General features: G+C 37.5%; 1 protein-coding gene across 5 annotated transcripts in view; it reads right to left on the reverse strand.

Moving 5' to 3' along the window:
* Positions 1 to 23865, reverse strand: part of rtkna (rhotekin a) — a 64268-nt gene that overhangs the window by 25732 nt on the left and 14671 nt on the right. The window contains exon 1 of one of the 5 annotated variants that reach the window (XM_026211326.1): positions 21139 to 21970. The exons of 3 other annotated variants lie outside the window; for them this stretch is intronic. In XM_026211326.1, the coding sequence (XP_026067111.1) occupies positions 21139 to 21237 (99 nt within the window). In that variant the 5' untranslated portion in view covers positions 21238 to 21970. Of the gene's footprint in view, positions 1 to 5253; positions 5814 to 21138; positions 21971 to 23865 lie in introns of those variants that run through there. One more of the 5 variants, XM_026211328.1, reaches the window with a different exon arrangement.

Here is a 23865-nt window from a genome sequence, read left to right on the forward strand (position 1 = left end):
ACGTCATTCCACTAACACTCATTCATTTAAATCCACAATAACATCCGCCAAATCCTCTTTAGCACATAAAGCATTGTCCTGTCATTCACTTATAATTACGGCAAGTACTGCTCAAACTGAAGCAGGCTTTGGTCAGGAAGGACTTTTGTTGTTGTTGTTGTTTACTCCTCTAATCTGCAGCTTTACTTGAAAGATGATTGCAAAGAGATGCATAAGCAATTATCAGGGAGTGAGAGAAAGAGAGAGGCCCATTAGTCAACAAGCTCACAGCTGAATTAAAATTCAACCACAGCACCATTTTATCATTCTGAGGGCTACGGTGTATAAAGCTTTTTGCCTGATTCAGTATCACACTGTTTTCTTTCCCTTGTCTTCTGTCTATGTTCTTCCTGTAAGTATGGATGAACAGTCACTGCTAGTAAACCACACCAATACATGCAATCAATAAAGACTGTGTGTGCACAGTGTGCAGTTTACAGTAATGTTCTTCTAGTTCTAGTGCATTTCTACTGCAAACTGCAAGAGCAAGCTACTCATTCATTAAACTAATATGGAAGCTGTCTCAGAATTGTACTTCCACCTAATGGTGCAGATATAATAGTCACAAAAAACAAAAGCTTTCCATTATCAATAACACTGTCAGCCCTGATTACATTTGTCCATTAATGAAAGTATTCGATGACACTTTCCAGCTATGGAGACCGTAAGACTGATTAGTATTTAGCTCATCGTTTGAATGAGTTGACCGGCTCAAGGTACATTATTATTAGGCTACTGATATGGATGGAGTTTTCATCTTAGGTGAGAGAATATCATTTTAAACATTCATTCTTCCAAAATATTTGTCCTTTCATAGGGCTGCAGGTATTCTGAACAAAAAAAAATACATTTACCTTAATCTTGGCAATAACAATTCTAGATTTATTTCAAGTTCTGTTCACACCGACTCTGGAAACAACAGAAATAGATGCACCAACCCCACAGATTTCTTTACACATGAACAGATAGACATGCATTTCCCTGAGATCTTCCTCACGCAAGCCATGAGCAGCTCACAGCAAGACCGGACAGACTGAAAACACAGAAAAAAGGAGAAGAGAATACAACTGAGTCAAAGCAGAGAAAACATAGGAAGAGGCATAAAAAAAAAAGAAAAAGAGTGGTGGAAATCCCTTGAAGGGATACGGAATTTGTCAATTTTGAAAAAAAACAACAACAACATGTGACTTGAAGGGGGAAACGAGGGAAATAGAAAGAGAGATATTTTAAGACATATATAGAGCATCTGCACCAGTTCAGTCTGTTAAGATGTGCTCTAGTAACACACATATAGTTTTGGTAGGTCAAACACATCTAGGCATTCACAGAAAGCAGGATGAAATATCTAGCAGAAATGCTGGTCTCAGTGTGATCTGTGTTTTCCAGTATCTAGAACAGCTCACCGAAGCAGGAAGAAAGAGGGAAAGAAACAGAAGACTGCGGGAAACTGAAGAGAAGAGCATTTGCTGAAAGCATTTATTTGCTTAAACTGTCCGAATTGTTTTAGCACTTGATTCACTAAAAGCATAATGCAAATCAGATAACAGTACAAAAATGCCCCAAAATGTCCATTATGCAGGCAGGTTCTGAATGCTAGGATCATGATCTTGCATATATTGCCGGGAATGCATCCTGACACCTGAATCAGCTTTTTTATATGCAAAAAGGAAATTATATAACTATATAATGCTCATCTCCATAACTTGATTATCGCTTGATGAACTACTGCTGCCAAAGAAATGAAAAGAAAAGCACAGTATAAACAAACTGGTTACTAGGGTGTTGCTAAGTGGTTGCATATAGAGTCAAAACAGGCCAACCTCAAGTTTTTTTCTGTTAAAACAGTATGAAAATAAGCAGCTTTGTCATCAGAGGGAATATCTTAGCCATATATTGTGGAATAGTAATATGGAAAATGGGGGTCCTTGGAGCAAAATGGATGAGAATCACTGGCTTGATTGTTTATTGCAAATAACACACAGTCTACACTGAAGTCACATTCTTAAGGAACTTAATGTTCTTTAGAAATTAACACTCTGCAGAAAGCGGTTGTAAATTCCAAGTAAGTATGATTAATAAGCGTGCCTGTAGTAATCATTTACAACCAGCATGTCACCCTCCCGTGCTGAAACACCAGCCTTTTGCATCTTTGCTTTGCAGAAGGAGGTCAGTGAACTATAAGGCAAACCGCCCGTGAGGAACACACTCTGTTTAAACTCATAAAATAGTCTGCTTGTGTGGGATTTTGGTGTTTTGAGTGTGTGGACCTCCCTTTGCTCAAAGCAACCACCTCCAGATAAAGCACACAGAGCCAGTGACACACACAAACAGAAGTGCACATTAAAAACCTGCACACACAAGGCCCACATGCTGCTCTCTCTCCCACTACTACAACAAAATACTGCTCTCGAACTCAAATATGAAAACATAGCTGACACATGAATATTTAATAGTTCAAATAAAACCATCCCTCACAAAAACACCATCTCAAACACAATAAATATCTGCCTTTTCTGAGAATGCACCTCCTTGACATAGACACAAGCATATACATAAAGAGCAGGTATATTTAAAAGTGGTTTACCACTTAACTACTATGACTATTCACATTCACAACAACAGCAAGAAAGATTTTAGTTTACACTGACTGAACCATGCACTCCAAAAGACCTTTATCCTTGGTTCAGTTAATCAAATAAATTAAAGATTTGATTAGTTTTAACTTTTTAAATTAAAAGAGCTAAATTGATCCTCTGGTTGAAAACACAATTGAAAAAATAAGGATCTGTACATGAAACATAGGTGATACAAAAATATTTTTGCCTCATCAAAAGTTGATAGAAAAATATAGTAAAAAAGTGAATGACCCTTTATCCCTTTGCTTTCTGGTTAGATTCATTTTTTTTATTTTGCTTTGGATGCGAATAGGCCTTAAAATTGTTAGAGCAACTGATTCCACCACACACACAAACATATGAGCAGGCACTCATGAATACACCCTTCCATATGGGCAATGTGAGTGTGAGTGTGAGTGAAGCTGAGGATTCAGCAATGCTCCAGTGTGATGAACACATTGGCATTTCAACCTCTCAGACTGGCAGCCACAGTGACAGGGCTGCTTCACTCACCCATGCAGCCTATAGGGATATCTCTCTGTCTCTGTCTCTGTCCCAAACCATCTATGCTTGACAAATGGCACTGTCAAAACAAACACTACACACAGTCCTGCTTGACAGTAAACAGTCTTGCTGCTAAGTCTCCCATGACTTCACATGAAGGTTTAATTATTTGTAAGTTGAAATAAATGCTTAATAAAGCAGTGATGTACAATGAAGATGCTGTAAAAAAGAGAACTAAAATGCAACTGTAACATGAAATCTACAAATATAGTTAAAGCTGTGATTTCTCAAGCGGCGATATGGTAGCTGCATCTCTGAAGACAATTGGGAGGAAGGAACAGCATCTCTTCAGCAAATATTGATTCACTAAATGCAATTCAACTGCAGCAGCAGCAGCAGCAGCAGCAGCCAGCAGGCCTGAACTGAACCCAACACATCACGACAATCACCAAGCATTCCCACATTGATCTTCATTGATTAAATTCCTGAGAGAAAACACCACGCTGAGGGTCAAGAACTAAATGAATCCAGGAAATCTTCAAAGCGGAAAGAGCAAGCTGCCTCTGCGTCTAATCGTCTCTTCAAACCTGACCTTTTCTGCATCAGACCGCCGGTGGTTTAACACGGGCCTGACACTGAATCCTCACAACAACACACTGACTCAATGAAAACAGCAAAAAAGTGAAACAGAGAGGAGAGGGAGTAATGGTTGGTTGGAGGAGTGCGTTTCTGATACTGTGTGGCAAAGATCATGTGCTAATTTTTAGCGTGTAGATATATATGACTTTAATAGATGTAACACGATAAGAAGGGAAAAAGCTGAACATCACTGATTGGAAGTCCAGCCATTTCCAGGAATCTATTCAGTGTGCGTCAAAGTACCGGTTCCAAAAAATATTCAGTGGTTCTTTTATATAATATTACATAAGCTAAAATGTTTTAATAAAGTCAAGTAAAGGAACAGCTTGTCTCACTTTTGAACAAATCAAACCAGTTTGATTCAAAACCAAACCAGTTCAACTGATTCAATAAAAACATCAGATTCAAAAGAGTGATTTGTTTATCAAACCGTTTGATTCAAACCAGGTCAAATTACCTGCTGAAAATTCCATATTCATAAGAATTATGTGTTTACCAAGCAGTTTGATTTGAAACAGCTCAAATAACTCACTGAAAATATCAAAATGTATTTTTACAAATCGAAATTCCATAATTAGCAGTGCTATTTAAGTAAAGAGACCTCATAAATATGTGTACGTCAACACTACACTGGCTATGGGTTTAACAGCTAATGCTCTCTCAGCCATGAAGTGTAAGAAGACTTACAGGGTCTCAACCAGAACCTATGCAGTATATCCTAACATGATAAACTACAAAAGTAGTTCCATTACAAACCCTCTAAAAAAATGGCCTCAACAGAGCCCCTTACACTGATTTTTTTTATTTTCTTTAATTTTTTTGGTTTTGTTTTTCTGGAAAACTCCCCTCCCATTAATTCAGTTACTGCAGTACAGTAGAATCATTGTTTCAAGAATAATGATCTCCTACCACAATCCATCCTGTGCGATCATTTAAACAATTTAATTGGAATGCGTTTTAATAATATGAATCGCCATTGCTCTATTTTGGCAATGTATGTTGCTGCGTCTTTTCATTATGACAAATTCACAGCCCTTATTTACGGTCATCATAAATATCTTAATTGGAAAATTATTGAATTAAAAGTTAATCAACTTTTTAAAACAACAATAGAGCTAAGGGACAAATTTCTCAACAACAACAACAGCACACCAAAAGAAAACACAATGAGATCCAGCAGGCTAAAATGACAAACCTCCTCCGCGCATCATCTCGTGAATGCAGGTACTGAGTGCGCGTGGGTATCTGACCTTGCTGCACGCGCACCTGCACACAAACGCGCAGCGTTCGCTGAGATAACAGTATAACATCTGTTACACGGATGCATTAACATCACACTAGAGTATATTTACGACATAAACCACATTTATAACACAAACCCTGACAGTACCGTCAAAATACGCCATCGTGATCAGACCGAGAAATCAGATATTTAAGTGTAAACGTGATCACTTACTCGCTGATTCTTCGTGTTATTCATGTTTGAAAAGTCCCTCGAAGAAGCTGGAACTCTGAAATCACCGCGCGGTCTTACGCAATCCGGCCCATTCACTGCAACTCTCAAGTGATCAAGTGATCAAATGGCCATTCCTCCGCAACAAACAGTGCGTGACTGTGTCACAGCGTTAGAATGAATGCTTGCCCGGCACCGTCGGTGTTTGACACGGTCATCTGGCCGTGCTCATCTCTCAGCTGTCATCGCAAGCCGCTCTCTCTCTCTCTCTTCAGTCCAGAGGGGGTCACGCGAGCTGCGGTGAGTGAGAGCCAACCAGTGGGGCTGGAGAGGGGGCGGCGGTGCTGCTGACTTCTGTAGGGTTTACAGACTCGGTCCGGTACTAGAGAGCATGTAAACAAAGATGCAAATACATCCCGCGCCGCCTTGTTGAATCAACACAAAGCTGTCAGTCTATGCGCCGCTGGACCACAGTAATCTCGGTCTTTCTCCTCATCTTCGTCCGCTTCAAGTCCTCCGTGAATTACATCACCTCTTTAAGAATAGCAGTGAGCGCTCGGAATAACGCGCCACAGTGGAGCAGGTGGAGAATATGGTTCAAATCAGCACGTGGGTTAAACCAATTAAATCTTTACAAAGCAGCGAGAGTCCGAAGAGACAAAGTTGGCAAAAAAAGAGTTCCACGATTAAAGGTGAATGTGCAGACTCTTACTTTGATTAGATACAAAAAAAAAAAATGCAGATTTACGCAGGGGTTTTCAAACTTTTAGATCAAACCATTAACCTGATAATCAACTTCCTTCTATTCAGTTAATGCTGAATGTATAAACTTTTCACATTAAATGTAGGCTAGCTTTGTACAGAATAGCCTATATGTAGCATCTTTATAGATAATATTATTGTCTTTCAAAATAGTGCAAGCTAATGGTGATGACAACTATTTCTTACTGTTACTGTTGACCTACAATTTAATAGCTGTCAGTGGATTAGATGATTTCTGATATTAAATTAAAACAGTAATCAAGTATTTTTAATTCTTTAACTAATATTAAACAAGCCATTTTATATGCAGAAATACATATAAAAGTATGTCCATTAAGTCAAATTTAGCTGCCCTGGATGTCATTAACTGCTCATTAGATGCTGAGAGCCTTCATTATCTAGTGGCTTTCTTAAAACAAGAAACCCTATCATAATAATAATAACAATCACAGCTCATGCATATCCAACTTAGCCACCCAGTTCAGAAGCATTTTCAACAACCCTGTCGTGTTTCACACAATTTAATTTACTTGAATCACACAAAGGTCTAGTGCTTGCCCCGGGTGGACTGAAGCCAGGACTATGACAGACATGCTCTTAAATTCATTAAGCCACTTCAGATGGCTGTTGCAGGGGGCACAGCAGGTCGTATTCAACCAGGTGGAAAATAGGTGAAGAGTGAGCCAGCAGAATGAAGATGAATGCCAAAAGGCCCTATGTGCTGTTGGGGGCTTTTGTAGGACAGACTGCCTGATGTAATTTAATAATACAAATCAAAAGCACACAGTAAGGGTGGACTGATACTGAATTATATAACGAATGTATAGTTATATAACAAAATATTCCAACCTAGGCTCATTGGAACTACATGTCACTGTTTCCAGCTCAGATGAACATTAGAGGCAGCAGTATAACACCAACTTACCCAACACGTTCACGTTAGAATCACATAACTAGCTCAATATATGTATGGCTTTTTTAGATAGTAAACTTGCTTGGTAGCTCACCTGATACAGCATTGCACTAGCTTGGGTATAAGTCCCGTGAAACACAGGTCAAACTATTCCCGAAAAAAGAACTCAAAGCCTTGTACAAGCAAGTTCAGGTGGCATGGTTGGGGTTCATGAAATGTGTTTTTTTTTTTTTTTGCTTATGTCAACACTTTAGGTTTAGTTTGAGCAGTGGGTAGATTAATTTCCAACACAACAGAGCATTAACATTTTATAGCCACTCACAGAACATTAATTTTTTTAACTGCCATGATACATACAACGACTAACATAATATGCTGCTACACTGACATGAACTGTTTTGAGGAAAATTAAACATGCTATTCAGCGCCAGACACTTGACGGTTCACTTTAAATGTGCAATGAAACGTGCTACAAACAACACAATATCATTTTGCAGAAATGTACCCACATGCATGTTTTTTGACACTGGGCTGTTTAATAAACCTGCATATGCAAATTATAGCTCCTTTAGTGTACGTATCACCTGAAAAAGTAGGTTTTGCAGCAATGGAGCCAGTCAAGTATTTACATTAAGCCTGGCTTGAAATATTTGGATACTTTTGTGGTGATTTAGGATAAATATGTGTCAAATATAGAAAGAAAGAAGAAAAAAAGTGTCCTTTTAAATAAGTGTAAAGGATATGAGGTGATAAGCTGTGTGGATTTACGGAAGAGTGAGTAAAAAAAGGGGAAACAAAGAAAAGGAAGTGAGTTACAGTAGGGAATTGTCTTCCACAAATCAATGAACATGGTGAGAAACGAGCAAAGATGAAAGAAAGCTTTATAGTGGAAAGAGGATTTCTGACCTGACACTATTTCACACACATCCTCAGGATGTTCTATATGTGCCCACAGGCTGTTACATATGTCAACACCCATGTGGAAACTCATATCTAGCAGTTAGGGAATGATTTCATAACAGTGCAGAAATAAGATCTGATCAACAACAGCTGCACCAACTGCCACAGACAGTATCATTGGTCACAAGGAGCAAGAGAATGTGTCAGGGCCATCATAGAGTAAAATTAGCATTGTGTTAATATGTGCACTCATGTGAATTTTAAAGAAAGACCAAAAGACAAGGAAAGGGGGTGGGAGACAAACTGAGACAGGAAGCCGTATGTTGTGGAATGTGAGAGCATTATGTATTTGTGAGCAAAAGTAAACATCCAGAGGACAGTGAGACTGAAATTCCTGACGTCAGTGCATAAGGTCACAGAGTGGCCTGCTGGGATACAGCTAGAGACAAATACAACTACAGATATCAATAGCAAGCTTAAAAAAAAAAAACTTAAAGTTGTATAAAAATAAACATATTTGAAATGATCTCACTTGCCCAACTCTTTTAAATTAGCAAGAGTCTATCAGGTTTGGTGTTTAGTCCCTTAACCATCCTCTGTAACTCTCCCTTTATTGGCTTGTGATTTCTGATTTCTACCATTTTACTTTTTCATTGGATGGAATGTTTTTTTCTCCAAAGCAAAGAAAATCTTGTTTCCTATCTGAGGCGTGTTGACTGAAGTTTGTTTCCTTCCTCACCATATACAGCACATCCAAAGCATTGCCTCTTTTTAAGTACAGGCTTGTTATATTCAGACTGGTCCTGATGTCATGGGTGCATTGTACTGTATGCCACATTCCAATATTGTTGTTGTTCTACCAATAAATTCTGAGAAATATACAGTTAGCATTTCTGCCCTCAGGAGAGGATGTGCATTGAGGCAGGAAATGAGCAATGTGGTTTGGAAGTTGACCACATGCCACAACAAGAGCAACACAACATGAGATATTTAAAATCTTCCCCATTTCATCACAGATGGAAAGGAAAGAATTCCCCAGTGGCATTATACTCTCATAAAGCTGGCATATGCAAAAATACATTTGTATAGATAAACAAAAACCAATAACATTTGATGTTTGTTTATGCAAATCCATATTCACGGTGTCCTTTTGCTGACATTAGTTAGCTTTTACCTGTAATACTCACAAATCACTCATTTGCAAAATTCTACACTGAGCAGTTATAAATTGCTGATATCGCTGGAAAAAAACAGCTTACAGTATCAGATGAAATTCCACATAGCTGAAAATCAGCTGTTAAATCAGTGGATTTATTAAATGGCTTTTTGAAATATTGATTTTTGCATTATAGCAAAAAGCTCAGCAACATGTCTACAGTTGGACGAATTAAAAACAACAAAAGTTATGTACGCTTTTTTTTTCCTATTGTGGTTCCCATGCTATGTGCCATTCAAAACTGAACTAAGTCTTTTAAATTAAAATTAAATTCCTAAACTTTTAGAATTAGAACTGTGGTGGAAACAGGACGCAGAATTGGAACTCTGATTTAAATTTAAGGAAGCAGAATTGCAATAATTTAATTTCATTCCATTGATAACAGAAATTCATATAAATGTGTATTAACTTGAAAAGGGCAGTTTGTCAGGACAGGTTTAATGGACAGAGAATGATACAATTCCATACAAAGACAGAACTACAGGTAGATAGCATGTGAAGTGGTTTGTCAAACAAAGGGTTAATCTATAGCGTTGATGCCAGCTCATCCCATCCCAGCTGAAGACTAGCCAGCCCCATCCCTTAGCCAATGGGAGACATGCAGTATCTACACAGCGTCACAGTAAGCTGGATTAACCTAAAGGATTCTTGATCACAACAAGATTACATACATACATGCCCTGTCTTCATGCATGGCCCATTTTATCTGTTTATTGACAGAGACACATTATTTATTGAGCAGCTGACCAAAGATCAGTTTCCAAGAAAGGATAAAAAGGTTACAAACGTATCAAGAATATCTTTATAAGTTAATAAGGGTTGTTGGCCCTCCAGCAGTGTCTTAAAGGGATAGTTCACCAAATAATGAAAACTCTGTCATCATTTACTCACCCTTGCGTCGTTCCAAACATGTCTTACTTCTTTGAAACAAAAAAGAAGATATTTTGGTAAACAAACAGTAAAGATTCAAAGTGATTTCTATTGAATCGGAAAAAGAAAGTCAATAGGAACCAAAACAGTGGGGTAACCAACATTCTTCAAAATATCATTCAGTCATACAGGCTTGTAATGACACGAGGGTGAGTAAATGATTATTATGAGTATTTTTGGATGAACTACAGTATCAATTTAAACAAGCTATACTCGACTCATTTAATGCAGATTTATTAAGAAAGTGATTCATCACCCTGCAGATCGACTGGTATTTATAGTAGCTGATAATACTGTAATCTTTTTGAGCACACTGGTGGTAAACCATGACCCATAACTGGACTCAAGTGTATAGTAAAGAGTCTAATTTAAACACACTCATACAACTTTAATTAAAGGCAATTAAGATAATGGTTATTCCAGTGAAGACCCTTTACTGCACATCTTAACCAAAACTACAAAGCTTTACAAAAACAAAGCAGCCCCATGTGCTTCATCTGCTTCAGCCCTGCAGTAGAAGCCCTCTTGCATGACCTTGACCCTTCTCCTGTTTAAATATGAACTATGAAGAATGACATCAGGGGTTTGTACCAATGACATCAGCAGATGAAAACAGAAACTGACAGCTTGTGCTTCTTAACACCTTCGTCAGCCCACGTGAACCTCCGCAACTGCCACTACATGGATAGCAGGAGTCTGACATTGCTTAACTGTTCGCACAAGGCAAATATATTTCCACTGGTGGAGCCATAAATCTAAATGGAAAGGTTCAGCAATGATGCAAGCAGAGAACTGTAGCTCATCTATTTCATAGGTACTGACAGATGCCTAAGCACTAGATCATGAAAAGGTGCCACTTCACTACAGGGAGGCTAAAGGAGGAGAGATCTGAAATAAAGGGTTTGTGAAATTGAAGAATGGGTCAAAGTTTTGCAATGTGGACATAAATCATGTTTTAATAAAAATGAATGAGCAGAATAAATGTCATCACATACCTGGGCAGCAGCTCCATATAACGCAATTCTGTATTACTCTGAGGGAACATGATGACCTGCTAAAAAAAGGTCAGTCCCAGGTGTTTGTGTGCATTTTTTAAGTTCATGAATGTGATTCTACAAATCTGCAAATCTACCATTTCAGAATTTATTAAAATTTATTAGAATTTATGTATTTATTGCTTTTGAGTACAGAATCAAAAGTTGCACAGAAGGTCGTATAAGAGCTCATGGCTCATAAACCTGAAGTTTGAATCTGGGCATAGTCATGTTCCAAGTGGACGACTGATATATTGGCTGATTTGGCATTTTTAAATTAACAGCATTGGCAGATAAGTGTTTATTGTTGTTTTTTTTTTGTTTTTGCCCATTAAATGTCAGAAATTGGACTTTTCATGTCATTTTCATATTCTTTATGTAATGCATGTAAAATTATTTATCGCGATTAACAACATCCAAAATAAACGTTTGGTTTTTTTACATAATAAATGAGTGTGCACTGTGTATATTTATTTAGTATATAGAAATACAAACACATACGTGTATATATATATATATATATATATATATATATATATATATATATATATATATATATATATATATATATATATATATATATATGGCACTAGTATACTGTTGTTGTTCTCTTGTTGGTCTGATTGCTTCTATTGTTCTCATTTGTAAGTCGCTTTGGATAAAAGCGTCTGCTAAATGATTAAACGTAAATGTAAAAATATGTTATGTGCATATATTAAATAAATTAATATAATATAAATATACTGTATATACGTGATTTAAAAAAATAAATAAAATACTGTATGCGTGCAGGGATATGCCGGTATCAAATTTTCATGTTTTGATTTATTGCTAATGCTTTTATTACAGTATTTGGTATTATTACGATATTGAAATTGAGTTTATAAAAGTGGTCACAGAAGTGCCCACGATAACAATACCGTGCATATTCATTACCGTGATATATCGCATTACCAAATACCGGCATGTCTATATTTGTGTGTATTATATATACATAATAAATAAACAAAGTACACTTACATATTATTATGAAAAAAAAACCATTTATTTGTTATTAATCTTTTGACAGCACTAAAATGAATATACTTTTAAATTCATTCATTGGTATGTTTGTTTTATTTACTAATTTATATTAAATTGTGTGATATCGTATTTATAAGCTTTATATCAGCCAGTGGCCACCAAGCTCTCATATTAACATTTGCCATCAAAAAACTACTGTATATTGGTTGAGCAGTGAGCAATAGTCCCAATCCCATCCCCCCTCACTTTCTCTATCATTTTCGTGGATGAAAGGTCTAAAAATAAATCAAAAGAGCACCCCCAAAATAAAGTGCTACTAAAGTCTACTAAATCAATTTTATCCCCCAAATTAAAATGTACTGGCCATGCTGAAAAAGCTGTGCTGTGCTGAAAATGAGCAATAAATTAAACACCAGCATCCAGACAGGTTGCACATCATCTGCAGATCCGGAGCAGAGAGTGCCAGGAGAACGAGGGCTTCTCTTCAGCTGTATCTGATAAACTAAACACCCAACACTTCAATAGTCATATCCCTGGAGCCTGGCCAGATGGTTCCCGTCAAACTGTGCTAAGGATGAACAAACAGCGTAAAAGTCCATTATCTCATCCGTGTTGACTGAAGCTTTTGAGAAGCAACAGCATTAAATTGCGAGCGGTTCTCTAGAGAGTGGAGGTGTGTTGGTTTGTTATACTGATGCTGAAATGACCCTCCTACTGTTCCATTCACCCCGCTGTCCAAAACTACCAATGTGAGGCTCAATTCAATTACACGACCAAGCAGGCTCTATTCGCTTCCTCTGCAGGTGGCTAAAGGGAGAGGTCCCCGCATAAACACCTACATTACAGAACAGCAGAAAGACTGATGAAAAATGTCACTCATTCTATCACATCAAACATTTTGTTTGGGGGAGTAAAATTACAGTGAGTGGTTTGTCCTTAGGTTTAGTTTCTTTCATCATATAGAGCAGCTGACTGGGTACTGCCGGAGGACTCGAACCACACCAGAAATTAACAGTGCTGCTTTCATTTCCAAACTCAGTCCTCCTGAAACCATGAAGGAAAGTCATGAGTCTAGAAACAGCAGCCAGATTCAGGCTAATTTAGCTTGTTCTGCAGGCATACACAAAACCAAAAACATACCAATCTTCAAAAGCAGTGAAAAGGTATAAAAAATAGTTTGTAGATTTGTGTTATTATACAAAAATATACAAATAGTTGGTCATATTAATAATAATAATAATATCTGTATACATATTTCAAATTTCCCCGCAAAGCCGGTTCACATCAACACAGTAGGTGGTGCTTAAAACCTCCACAAATCTCAGCAATACAACAATTTTTTCTGACACTGCCCTCTCAGAGAAGAAAGGATGTCAAACAGTTTTCACACAAAAAATTTTTTTTAGAAACAAGAAAACTACTGCTATGGCTAAATGGCAAAATAAAAAATAGCAAAAACAATTTTAATAAAATAAATAAATGTGACATTGACGGCAAGTAAATTTGTGTGTCAAACAGATGAACAGCTGTTCATTCAAATGAAAATGTTTTTTGCACTGCATTTTCACAAGGATCATTCATCTTTGTATAAACAGGCCTTAAGAGTGCATATAACCTTAACATTTTTTTTTCCACAGTCCTCTGTGAGATCTATGAGAGGCAACACACATAGACCCATGACTGTTGCGTTATGATGTATTGATATGAAAAGTCTTGTCAGGGAAATCTGATCGATAGAGAATCTTATGCAGAAACATATGCCCATTAACTGAATTCTGACTCAGCAGATTCAGCACGTCTTATCTTGGAGAACTGAGGCTCATTTTCTAAAAGCATAACATCTAAAATGCCTGATCAGGGCAGGCAAGATGGGATAAAGTAATAAAGTATGGGGCCAGGGTGAGAGCCGGCGGTCTCCACTAACACTCGGGATTCTGGGAGGTGTTTTCCAAAGGAAGCTGGCTTGAATCGAGACGTTTGGCTGGTTCCTGCACACAGAGTGTCTATTTCAGCCCTGTTCCTGACTACACAAGCGTCCAGGCCAGGAACGATAGAGGCTGCACTGAGGTGTGGGGGACCAACTACAATGCCCTCTTTCACTACCAGCCTGTGCCCTCCTCCTTACACCCCACCCAGCCTGGAGGGCATGAGGAGTGCCAGGGCCTTGCAGATGCAGGGCCTACTCACCAAAAAGTAGTTACACTGTGGCGCCTTGTAACCAAGAATGTATGTTCAGTATGGAGTTATTTGCGAAGAAGTTAAGCATACAGTAGTGGTCAAATATGTACTCTCACTCCATTTCTTAACATTCGCTTTGGTTCCTTGCCACTGTTGAATTTGGCTTGCTCGGCTTGGGTTTAAAAGACTTAACATTTAGTAATGTCGTTTGACTTGTGATTTGACTGCACTGACACGATCGGCTGAAAGCAAAACCTAAGCTTTACGAAGACACCTCTATTCTGTAGAGCTGCTTTATAGCTATATATAGAACGAGATGCGGGTGAGTAACTAATAACACATTTTCATTTTTGGGTGAACTGACCTTTTTAAATACTTCACCAGCTGAACCAACAGCATGAACATGAATGGATGGATGAATGGGCACACGGTGCAGTAAATGGCTGTGGTATGCACTCATTGATGACCTCTAACCTTATGAATCCCAAAGAGAGCCATGTCTGGCTTGGGCTGACCACTCCAGTTCATCTCAACAAAAGGCTAAACTAAGCTCAGCATTCCAAAGGCATATTTAAGGTTTCTTGTGGATGTTAGAACTAGAGCCCGACCGATATATCGGCCGGCCGATATTATCGGCCGATATGAGCTAATTGCATTTAAATCGGCATCGGCGTTTATAATGGCCGATGAAACATGAAAAAACAGAGTCTCATGCTTCACTCATGTTATGAGTGTTGCATACTTTGCCCACCAGAGGGCGCTCTGCAACTCCAGAGTTGACAACAGCGCCAGAAATTCACTACAGAAGAAAGCGATCAGCCAAGCCACCCAGGTGAGTCTGTCGTTCGTCATGTGAAATGATTGTAGATTTAGTTCATACACTGTATATAAAAACGGTGTGGTAGTTCTAGCTAACGGTCCTATCATTATCACTTCTAAATATTCTGCAACATCACTTACAGCCGCTCATGCATTGCTATATTAGATTAGCCACAAAGCTAATACCATGTTTATCAGTGGAAGAGCGCGAACGTTAATAAGAGGTCAAACTATAACGTTAGCATTTAAATTATTCTTATTCTATTGCGGTGTGTTTCCCACATAATGACCGCGTAATGGCCCTTTCACACAGGACCAGTATGCTGGGTTCAGCGTTGCCCTTCAGATACAACGCGATTTGCGCTGCGCTATGGCGTTGGCGGAGTTTTAAAAACTTTTAGCGGGAGCTCTTTCATAGTCTGTTGTTCCTCCTTTCGGTCAGCAGCAAACATGTATCTGTCCCGTTGTAAGAAGCGAGCGATAGCGCTAGTCCAGCTGATGATAATTAAGAGAGAAGCAAGGAAGAAGAGGCTACCCTCAGGTGCAGAGCTCAATTTGGTGAATTCAGGCTGGTTACGTTACTCTAACGCTAATATAGCTTCCTTTTTAGCAGGCCCCTTAAATGCTTGCTATTAACTTGTTTGAAGGTGGTTCTTCTCAAAATTGACAGCAGTGTGTTCATGACACTAACGTTAACCATTCAACTTCGAATTGATTCCGTAATCTTCCGGTAACAGTAGGCTAACTTTACGTTCGCCAGCGCATGAGGATGTTTTGATTCAGACTGCACAAAGAGAAGAGGAGAAGATATACGGGTCCGTTGTGAATGTGTCTGTGAGAGCAAATATAGTGTAGTTACAGTAACTACAGCAGGTGCGTCAGAAATGATTAAACCAGAGGGGACATGTAAATAAATGTGAGCTGAACGCGCGTTTTTCTTTGTTTTTTTACATATTGTTTCAAAGCAGCTTTACAGACATAACAGGAAAATGTTGAAATAATATAGTTAAATATAAGCAAGTAATACCTATTGCTTGACAAATAAAAAAAATATATAAATTTTTGCCTATGTAGATCCCTGTTTATTATAATTCTAATTCTAATGATGACATGAGTAATGATACATGGTGATATTATTAATACACATGCTTATTCTTTCTCTGTCTCTCTTTCTGCCCTACAGATACCTGAAAAAGGTGAATGCTGTAGCAGCAAAGTGTGGGACTACTTCTGCAAATACTTTAACTTTAGTATTATAATTTATTTACAGTACACACACAGACTGTTAAAACCAGCTTCAACTGGAAGAAAGTAAAAGTGTTAAATGTTTAAAACCAGACTGTTTTTTGATCATTAAAAAAATATATACTTTTAATGTGCAATTGTTTAGTCACTGAGACCGTAATCTAAGGCTTTTTTTAAAAAACATAAATCCCTTCTGGAAAATGGTTTATACAGCCCACATACATAGAACAGGCAGATATTTTGCTATTGCATGTTGTGTAAGTGCAGTTTATAGGAAATGGGTCTAATATCCAGTTTATTTTCAAAATCAAAATATCGGCTTATAAATCGGCTATTTTCGAGTTAATATCGGCATCGGCCCCCAAAAATCCATATCGGTCGGACTCTAGTTAGAACAAAGAAAAGAGTGATGCAGTGAAATTTCATACCTAAACTGCCCAAACTGACACCTGTACCTGCCAAATTATGGAGATTATCTGAGGTGGATTAAGGTCACGCTGGGGTTCTAGGTGAGGTGAGAGGTCTGCCCTTTCCCAAGCATTTCATCATGCTCCTGGCTGGAGTTCAAAAGCCCACAGGACATCATGGGTGGAGGCCAGAGTTATGAGCTCCTTTTTCCTTGTGCAAGCACAATAACATTCTACTGGTCAATTTAGTTGCACAACATACCATAAGAAATGAACACAAGCAGCAGCTATCACCCCTGCTGGGCTGGACACACAAAGGCCACACTGCTCCACCTAAGGAGAGGAACCCTGGTAAACACACTGCTGGTAGAACATAGAGAGACCTCTGTATCTGCTTCAGATCCCTGTAAACAAGCTGTGTGAATGGACAGAGAAATCACCAAATCCATGTAACATCTTCAGCTCATGTTATTGACTCAAAAATGACCGCGAACTGAAGAGATACAAAGATCACATTGTTGCCCTACATCAATATGTCCTTGAGTGAAACTGTGAGACTTTCAACTAGAAGAAGAGCACAATGAATTGCTACATCCTTGATACATGGCAAAAAAACAGATTAAACATATTATGTTTATTTAACCAATATGATCATACAATCATACACCACCGTTCAAAGGTTTGGGTCTTACGCTCACCAATGCCGTGTTTATTTTATCAAAAATATAGTAAAAATAGTAATATTGTAGAATATCATTACAGTTTCAATAATGCAATTTTCTATTTCAGTATAATATAATTTTCAATATAAAATGTAATTGATTCCTGTGATAAAAAGGCAAATTTTCAGCAGCCATTTCTCCAGCCTTCAGTGTTACATGGTCCTTCAGAAATCATATTAATATGCTGATATGATGCTCAAGTAACATCTCTTATTATTATCAGTGTTGAAAAACGTTGTGCTGCTTAATATTTTTGTGGAAACCAATACTTTGTTCATCATTTTAGCATTTATTTTAAAAAGGAATCTTGAAATATTACAAAAAATGTTTTAATTCATCATAGAATTAATGTTTTCTTGAACTAAAATGTCCAATACAGCTTTTGAGGGAGAGACATTAAATGTGACATCTCTCTCTTTTCTGACTGATGCAATTCATTTCTCTCTATTTCCCCTCATGTATCAAGTTGTAGAAAATTAGTAGATTGAACACAAAAATAATATTTGCTATGGTCTCCCATGTATCTCTATAGACGTTTACAATTCCAGAAATGTGAAAAGGGTCCATAATGATAATATTGGTTGTGCCAGTGTTACTGCTGTGGGACTAGTCTGGATGCTCAAACAAACAGACAAATGTTTTCATAGTGCTACAGAGGCACAGTGTTACACTATTCAGGGAAATCAGCCTACAAATGGCTTATTTATAACTGTCTCTGCATATTAAGGTGGATAGAGTATTTTTAACATCGAAAAAAAATATATAGTGTACTATCAGCAAGCTAAATATAGAGAAAGTGACCAAATAACCCATCAGCCCCCAGGCAGGGACTGGAGAGCAAAAGCAAACCAAAACATGAAGCACTACCTGAGGGAGCAATCACTCCTCACAAAGGCACTTCCATATCTACAGCATTCTACTGTCTGTGCGGTCAGGCAGTGAGGGTCACGCAGAGATGACATCATACCAGCCAATCACGCTCATTAAGCTCAGCTATTTCCTGTTCCCATCACCCATCACTACAAGCAGGCTGTGAATCACAGCTTTGCAGCAACAAAAGGTTGTGAGTGACAACACCAGGAAAGTGTTCTTCTGGTTTTCAGGAGAGACAGAGACATTGTAAAAGGAAGGACACAGAGAGGAATGTTCATGAAGTGCCAAGAATGTGGCTGCCTTGATTCTGAAATGGACTTGTTAAAACTTGAAAAGACTGACTGCATCCGCTAGCGCTAACAGTAGTCCCCAATCATTCAGAAAACCACAGGTTCCTGTCTCTGCAGCACTGGAGAATATATAAAGCCCTTGTGCAAACGCTGGCTAAGCAAAATCATTTACCATTTTGTGCTGTCAGACAGCCCAGAAAGATTTTACTTAAATGAATCTTTAAAACAACAAAGGAGACCACAACCTCGTACTGTCATCCCTATAGTTTTTCTTTTTCAATATCTTGTGCTGTCAACATCTATTACTGCCCTCGTCCCATCTGTAACCAGTTTGTTAATCAATTGTAAGCTATACACAATTTGTGTATATGATTAATTAAACATTTTATATGATGATATATAAATATATATCATCATGTGTGTGTGTGTGCGTGCGTGCATGTATGCATGTGTATACACACACACACACACACACACACATACACACACATATATATATATATATATACACATACATACATACATACATACATATATATATATACACATGCAATTACCGGTATTGTGTTTTTATGATCAATGATTTCTGTCACCAAGACACGTTCTCCAACCTTAATTTAGAAGGAGTCCAAATTCTACTAGGGTTGCAGTGAACACGATCTTGCTAGATCATACAAAGAGTTTATTTTTCACATGAAGATCACATGGATGATTCAATTTAAATATCCAGGCTCTTTAAAATTGACACAGGCTTGAAGCTAATTGACTTCTGCGAACTCAAGACTGCCAACTTTGAGATTCATGACCATGAATTATTAAATGCTCCAGGAATTTATGAAGATGTCCTTCAGCTCAAAGAAGGCGCCTCCATGTCCTTCATTAACACATGCTACAAATTTCGAGTCACATTGCAGGATTACTGAGCACATAATCGGGCTACTTGCTAGGTGAGGAGAACAGGGACAATGAAGAAGCGAGGTGTGATCTCAGCATGGGTTAGGAGAAGAGCACAGTTTGGTCACCCACCCCACACCAAACCCCAGAGCTCGGGGGCTGAGGCAGTGTTCAGTATTTACTGACCGTTGCTAACACACAACAGCTGCAGGACAAAAAAGATGCCTACTTTGTTTCATAACCAAAGGATATTTAGAAAAAAAAGTATGGCATTTGATACATACTTTGATATTTATCGTACAGTTTATCATGTGCCACCTGCTTTTTCTAGCAGTATTAAATTAAAAACTGACACCATGATCCATCTCCTTAGTAAATCAGGATGAAGGGTATGTGCCATAAAACTCTAATGTCTTGAAGCAAGAAAGGGGCTTTGTTTCCACACTTATGGTAGACTGACTTGAAAATTAGTAGTTTATTCACACCAATAATATCACCAAGTATTAGGGCTGCATGATTATGACAAAAAAATCATAACTGTTGATTATTCCCTTGATATTTTAATTGCAATTATTAATTACGATTATCACAATTTACTTTGAATGATGTTTATGCATGCATTGTTTGATGCAACTGCATGCTATATTTTATATGAAAATAAACATGATGAAAACACTCCAACTGACAAACTTTGTGCTTTTCTATAGCGTTGAGCCTCAAATAAAAATAAAAAACTATACATTGGATTGGTTTCTTTAAATTACATTTTTTAAAAAAAAGTTAAAATATGAATGGTATTATAATGTTATACTAAAACTAAAATTTAAATAATGGAAAAAAACCTTAAGATAACATGCAGAAAGGGAAAAAAGCATCTTAAGCACGCGAAATAACATGAGGGGAGTTTGAACGATTAATTGCCGCTTTGAACGATAACGTTACTGTGGCATCCATAATTGTAATGGCGATTAGAAATGTGCTTAATTGTGCAGCCCTATCAAGTATGCAATTGTTTCCAAAGATAAGGCTAGCCAAATGAAGTCCATGTGGAGTTAGTTTGCAAAAGAGCTTAAATTACATTGTATTTATCTAACTGGTGCTAATGAGGGTAGGCACAGAGTACCAAAGAAATCTCAAGACTTAAGTCAAACCAGTCCAACAACACACATTGATAGAATGAGACTTTGTCTTGTGTGGCTGCAGCTGCAGATCAGGACCACTGGAGAAATGGCTTCTCTGTATTAAGCATTTACTGACGAGAGAAACACACCAAACTGACACAAAAAAAAAATCAAAAGACATTGAACATCAACATCATTGTTAAAGCAGCTTTATACTGTACAAGCACTCTCAGAGTTTAGACGCAACCTAACCACACTGGAGAACTGGCAGAGCAAGACAACTTTAGAGATCCCTCACACCTCGTTACAAAATGCATTCATTTGATCATCACCTGCAGGTTTTTAAAACTTAACTTCAGGCCAAACTCAGATGTTTAGTTATGCAAAGCATTTATTTTAAGACACAGTTTGTATAATTTTGTATTTTATTATCATTGGATTGTTTAACTAAAAAGACTGATACCATAATTTCAGAACTAGCCTTCTTCAAATGTACAAAAGCATTTTAAAGTAATTCAAGAGAGGCAAAAATATCAAGTCAGGTTATGAGAATACCTTTACCTTTAGACTCAGGGCAATCTGACGAATGTATATCATATTGAGATCCTCCAAAATACGAAGTTTCTCCTCCATGTCTGCGAGTCTCTCTATGGGCATCATTCAAGACAAGAGGGATATCGGCTCCCGATTTAAAGTTCAGACTCCCACTGCTCTTCAAACCGTCAATCTGTCTTGAGGGCTGAGAAACATTTTGGAAAGAAGTAACCTAGTATATAAATCATTCGATACAGACTTGCAAACGCATCCAAATTCAGTCCACGGCTTATCCGAGAAAATCAGTTTTCACGTCTCAGACCAGTTCCATGTGTCCGGAAACAACAGTTCAGCCGGACTCGCGCGCGTGACAGCAAATATAACTGAAGACAACAAAAAAGAAAGACAGAGGAGTAAACCACTGTTTTCCCAAACTCCTCTGCGCGTCCGCGCGTCTATCTCTCTTCACAACAATAGCCAGTGAATCCAGTCGCTTAAATGAACCCTCTCCACTGCATGAAAAGCAAAACGACTTTCCTAACACCCTCAAATCTTGTTCGCGTTATCCCGTTTGTATAACTAGTCATTTACACGCAGTTTACTTCTTTGAGTCCATCTGTACTGATGTTAGTGTGTCTGTGTGCTCTTTGTAGGACTTTCCCACAAAAGGGCATCACACAGTGCGCGTGGACTGACTGTACTGCCTTCATTCACCAGTCAGCTCACAGCACACTACACTACAGCACAACTACCAGCGACACGAACTACACGCCCCTCTGAAACAAGTGAACAATTGAAAATCAATTCTTGCAATCGCAAAAGCACTTTTCTCACATAAGACAGGATGGGGATTTGTGATTCAATACACCCCCACCATTCCATTTAAATTAATAATGTGTATTATGTAAAACGTATCAAGCAAATTAAATGTTAAAATTATCTAATTATAATTCAACTAAATACTTTAATCGGTAGCTAGGCTACTGTAACAAGCTGCTCACAAGCGGAAGCAAGTTTTCGTAATTTATCGCTCAAAAGGGTTCAAGACTGTATAAAAACGCAACTTTTGAAGTTCTTTAAAAAGAAGACAACAGAAAGGTATGATTTTCCTTCATTTTAATTTCAAGACATTTCCCGACATAGCCTAATTTGTGAGGAATGTGTGACAGTGAGGGATTGAGGAAGTAGAGCTGAGCCGCCGACTTTGCAAACACCAAACAAAAACACGTATTGAGAGTCCAAAAGCATTATTACTGCTCGATGAAGCCTGTTAGAATACAGTTAGAATCGCATTATAATTCACAATGGAAGAAAAAAATACCTTTATATTAATTCATTCAACATGCATATCAACACAAATGTTTGTTCCTTGAATGAATCAGATTTTGAACGAATTGAGTGAGCCAGTGATTTAACAGTCCACTCAGATGTACTCACTTGTTTCGTTTATAATTGAATCAGCCGTTTTGAACGAATCGTTTGATTTTAATGATTCAATAAATCTTTTATTAAAACATGGACTTGCTGCCACCAACTGGCGGTTTTATTGTCATCATTATTTATCCACGACGGGCCCTGATCAGTCATGGTGCCAGGCAGCATTACAGCACAAAAACATATTTAGCAAATATTGACTAAAATTGACCAAATTTTTCATTAAAACCTTGTAAAAATTACAAAAATTTTGTAATCATCATATAAAATTAGCTACAGGAACGGTAGCATTGCATGGTTAACTTTGGCAGTCAATGTATGTTTATTTATTATTTTATGTTTAATATGTATTGATGGAAAATGGCAAATATCACACAAATCAAATGAACTCCTAAAAGTTCTATACATTGTTGACCCCCATGACTATTTAGAACATCATATTGGATCTGTTACAACACAATCAATATAATCCCCTGGTATTTATGTTTTTTTTTTTTGTTTTTTTTTTTATAATTATTTGCCCAATTGTTTTGAATATTTTTTTATATATTATTTTAAATGGCTGTAACATTTCTGTAATTCTGAGCGTTTTTTTTTTCCTTGTCTTTTTTTTAAATTGTTGTTATTCTTGTTGGTTCTCCTCTTTTTTTCCCCTTTTTTTTACTGTTTCAGGAATAGAGTCTGCATACTGAATATAAGAGCATTAACTATAGAAAACAAAGAGTCCATCTGTCCTCTCTATGAGAACAGTGCTTTGTCTAAGTAACTGCTGTCTGCCTAATACTTTCCACATAATGACATCCAGCTTCATAAATCCAAGACAATTTGTCATATTGATTGCCAAGCAGTGTTGTATCGACCATTTCACCTGTCAGGTAATACATTTATTGGACTAGACACATTTTATTTTCTACAGAGAATCACTATACTGAAATATATATTTCATAAAGTGGCTTATGCATGTTAGCAGGGTATCAATCTTTAATATATGCTCAATTATTTAAAATGCCACCGTTCAATTTCAGAGTACTCAAAAGATTTCTCTCTCTGCAGCGAGTAGTAAAATCAATGAATCAGAGCAAACAGAACTTGCATTTATAGACTTTTTGTGGTCTACATGAGAATTACAAGAATTTCATTATCTTTCTCATATTCTTTCTCTTTGGATCTTTGTAAACTTTAAAGGGAAAGTACTTTTTATTTAATGATATTCTATAAATGTTATCTAATAGCCTTTCCCACTATAAAATAAACATATCAGAGAAAGAAAGTGGTCTGTAGTGGCAACATGATTAAAGCAGAACATGATGACCATCAAAA

Source organism: Carassius auratus, chromosome 30, assembly GCF_003368295.1.
Source record: "Carassius auratus strain Wakin chromosome 30, ASM336829v1, whole genome shotgun sequence".
Taxonomy (NCBI): Eukaryota; Metazoa; Chordata; class Actinopteri; order Cypriniformes; family Cyprinidae; genus Carassius; species Carassius auratus.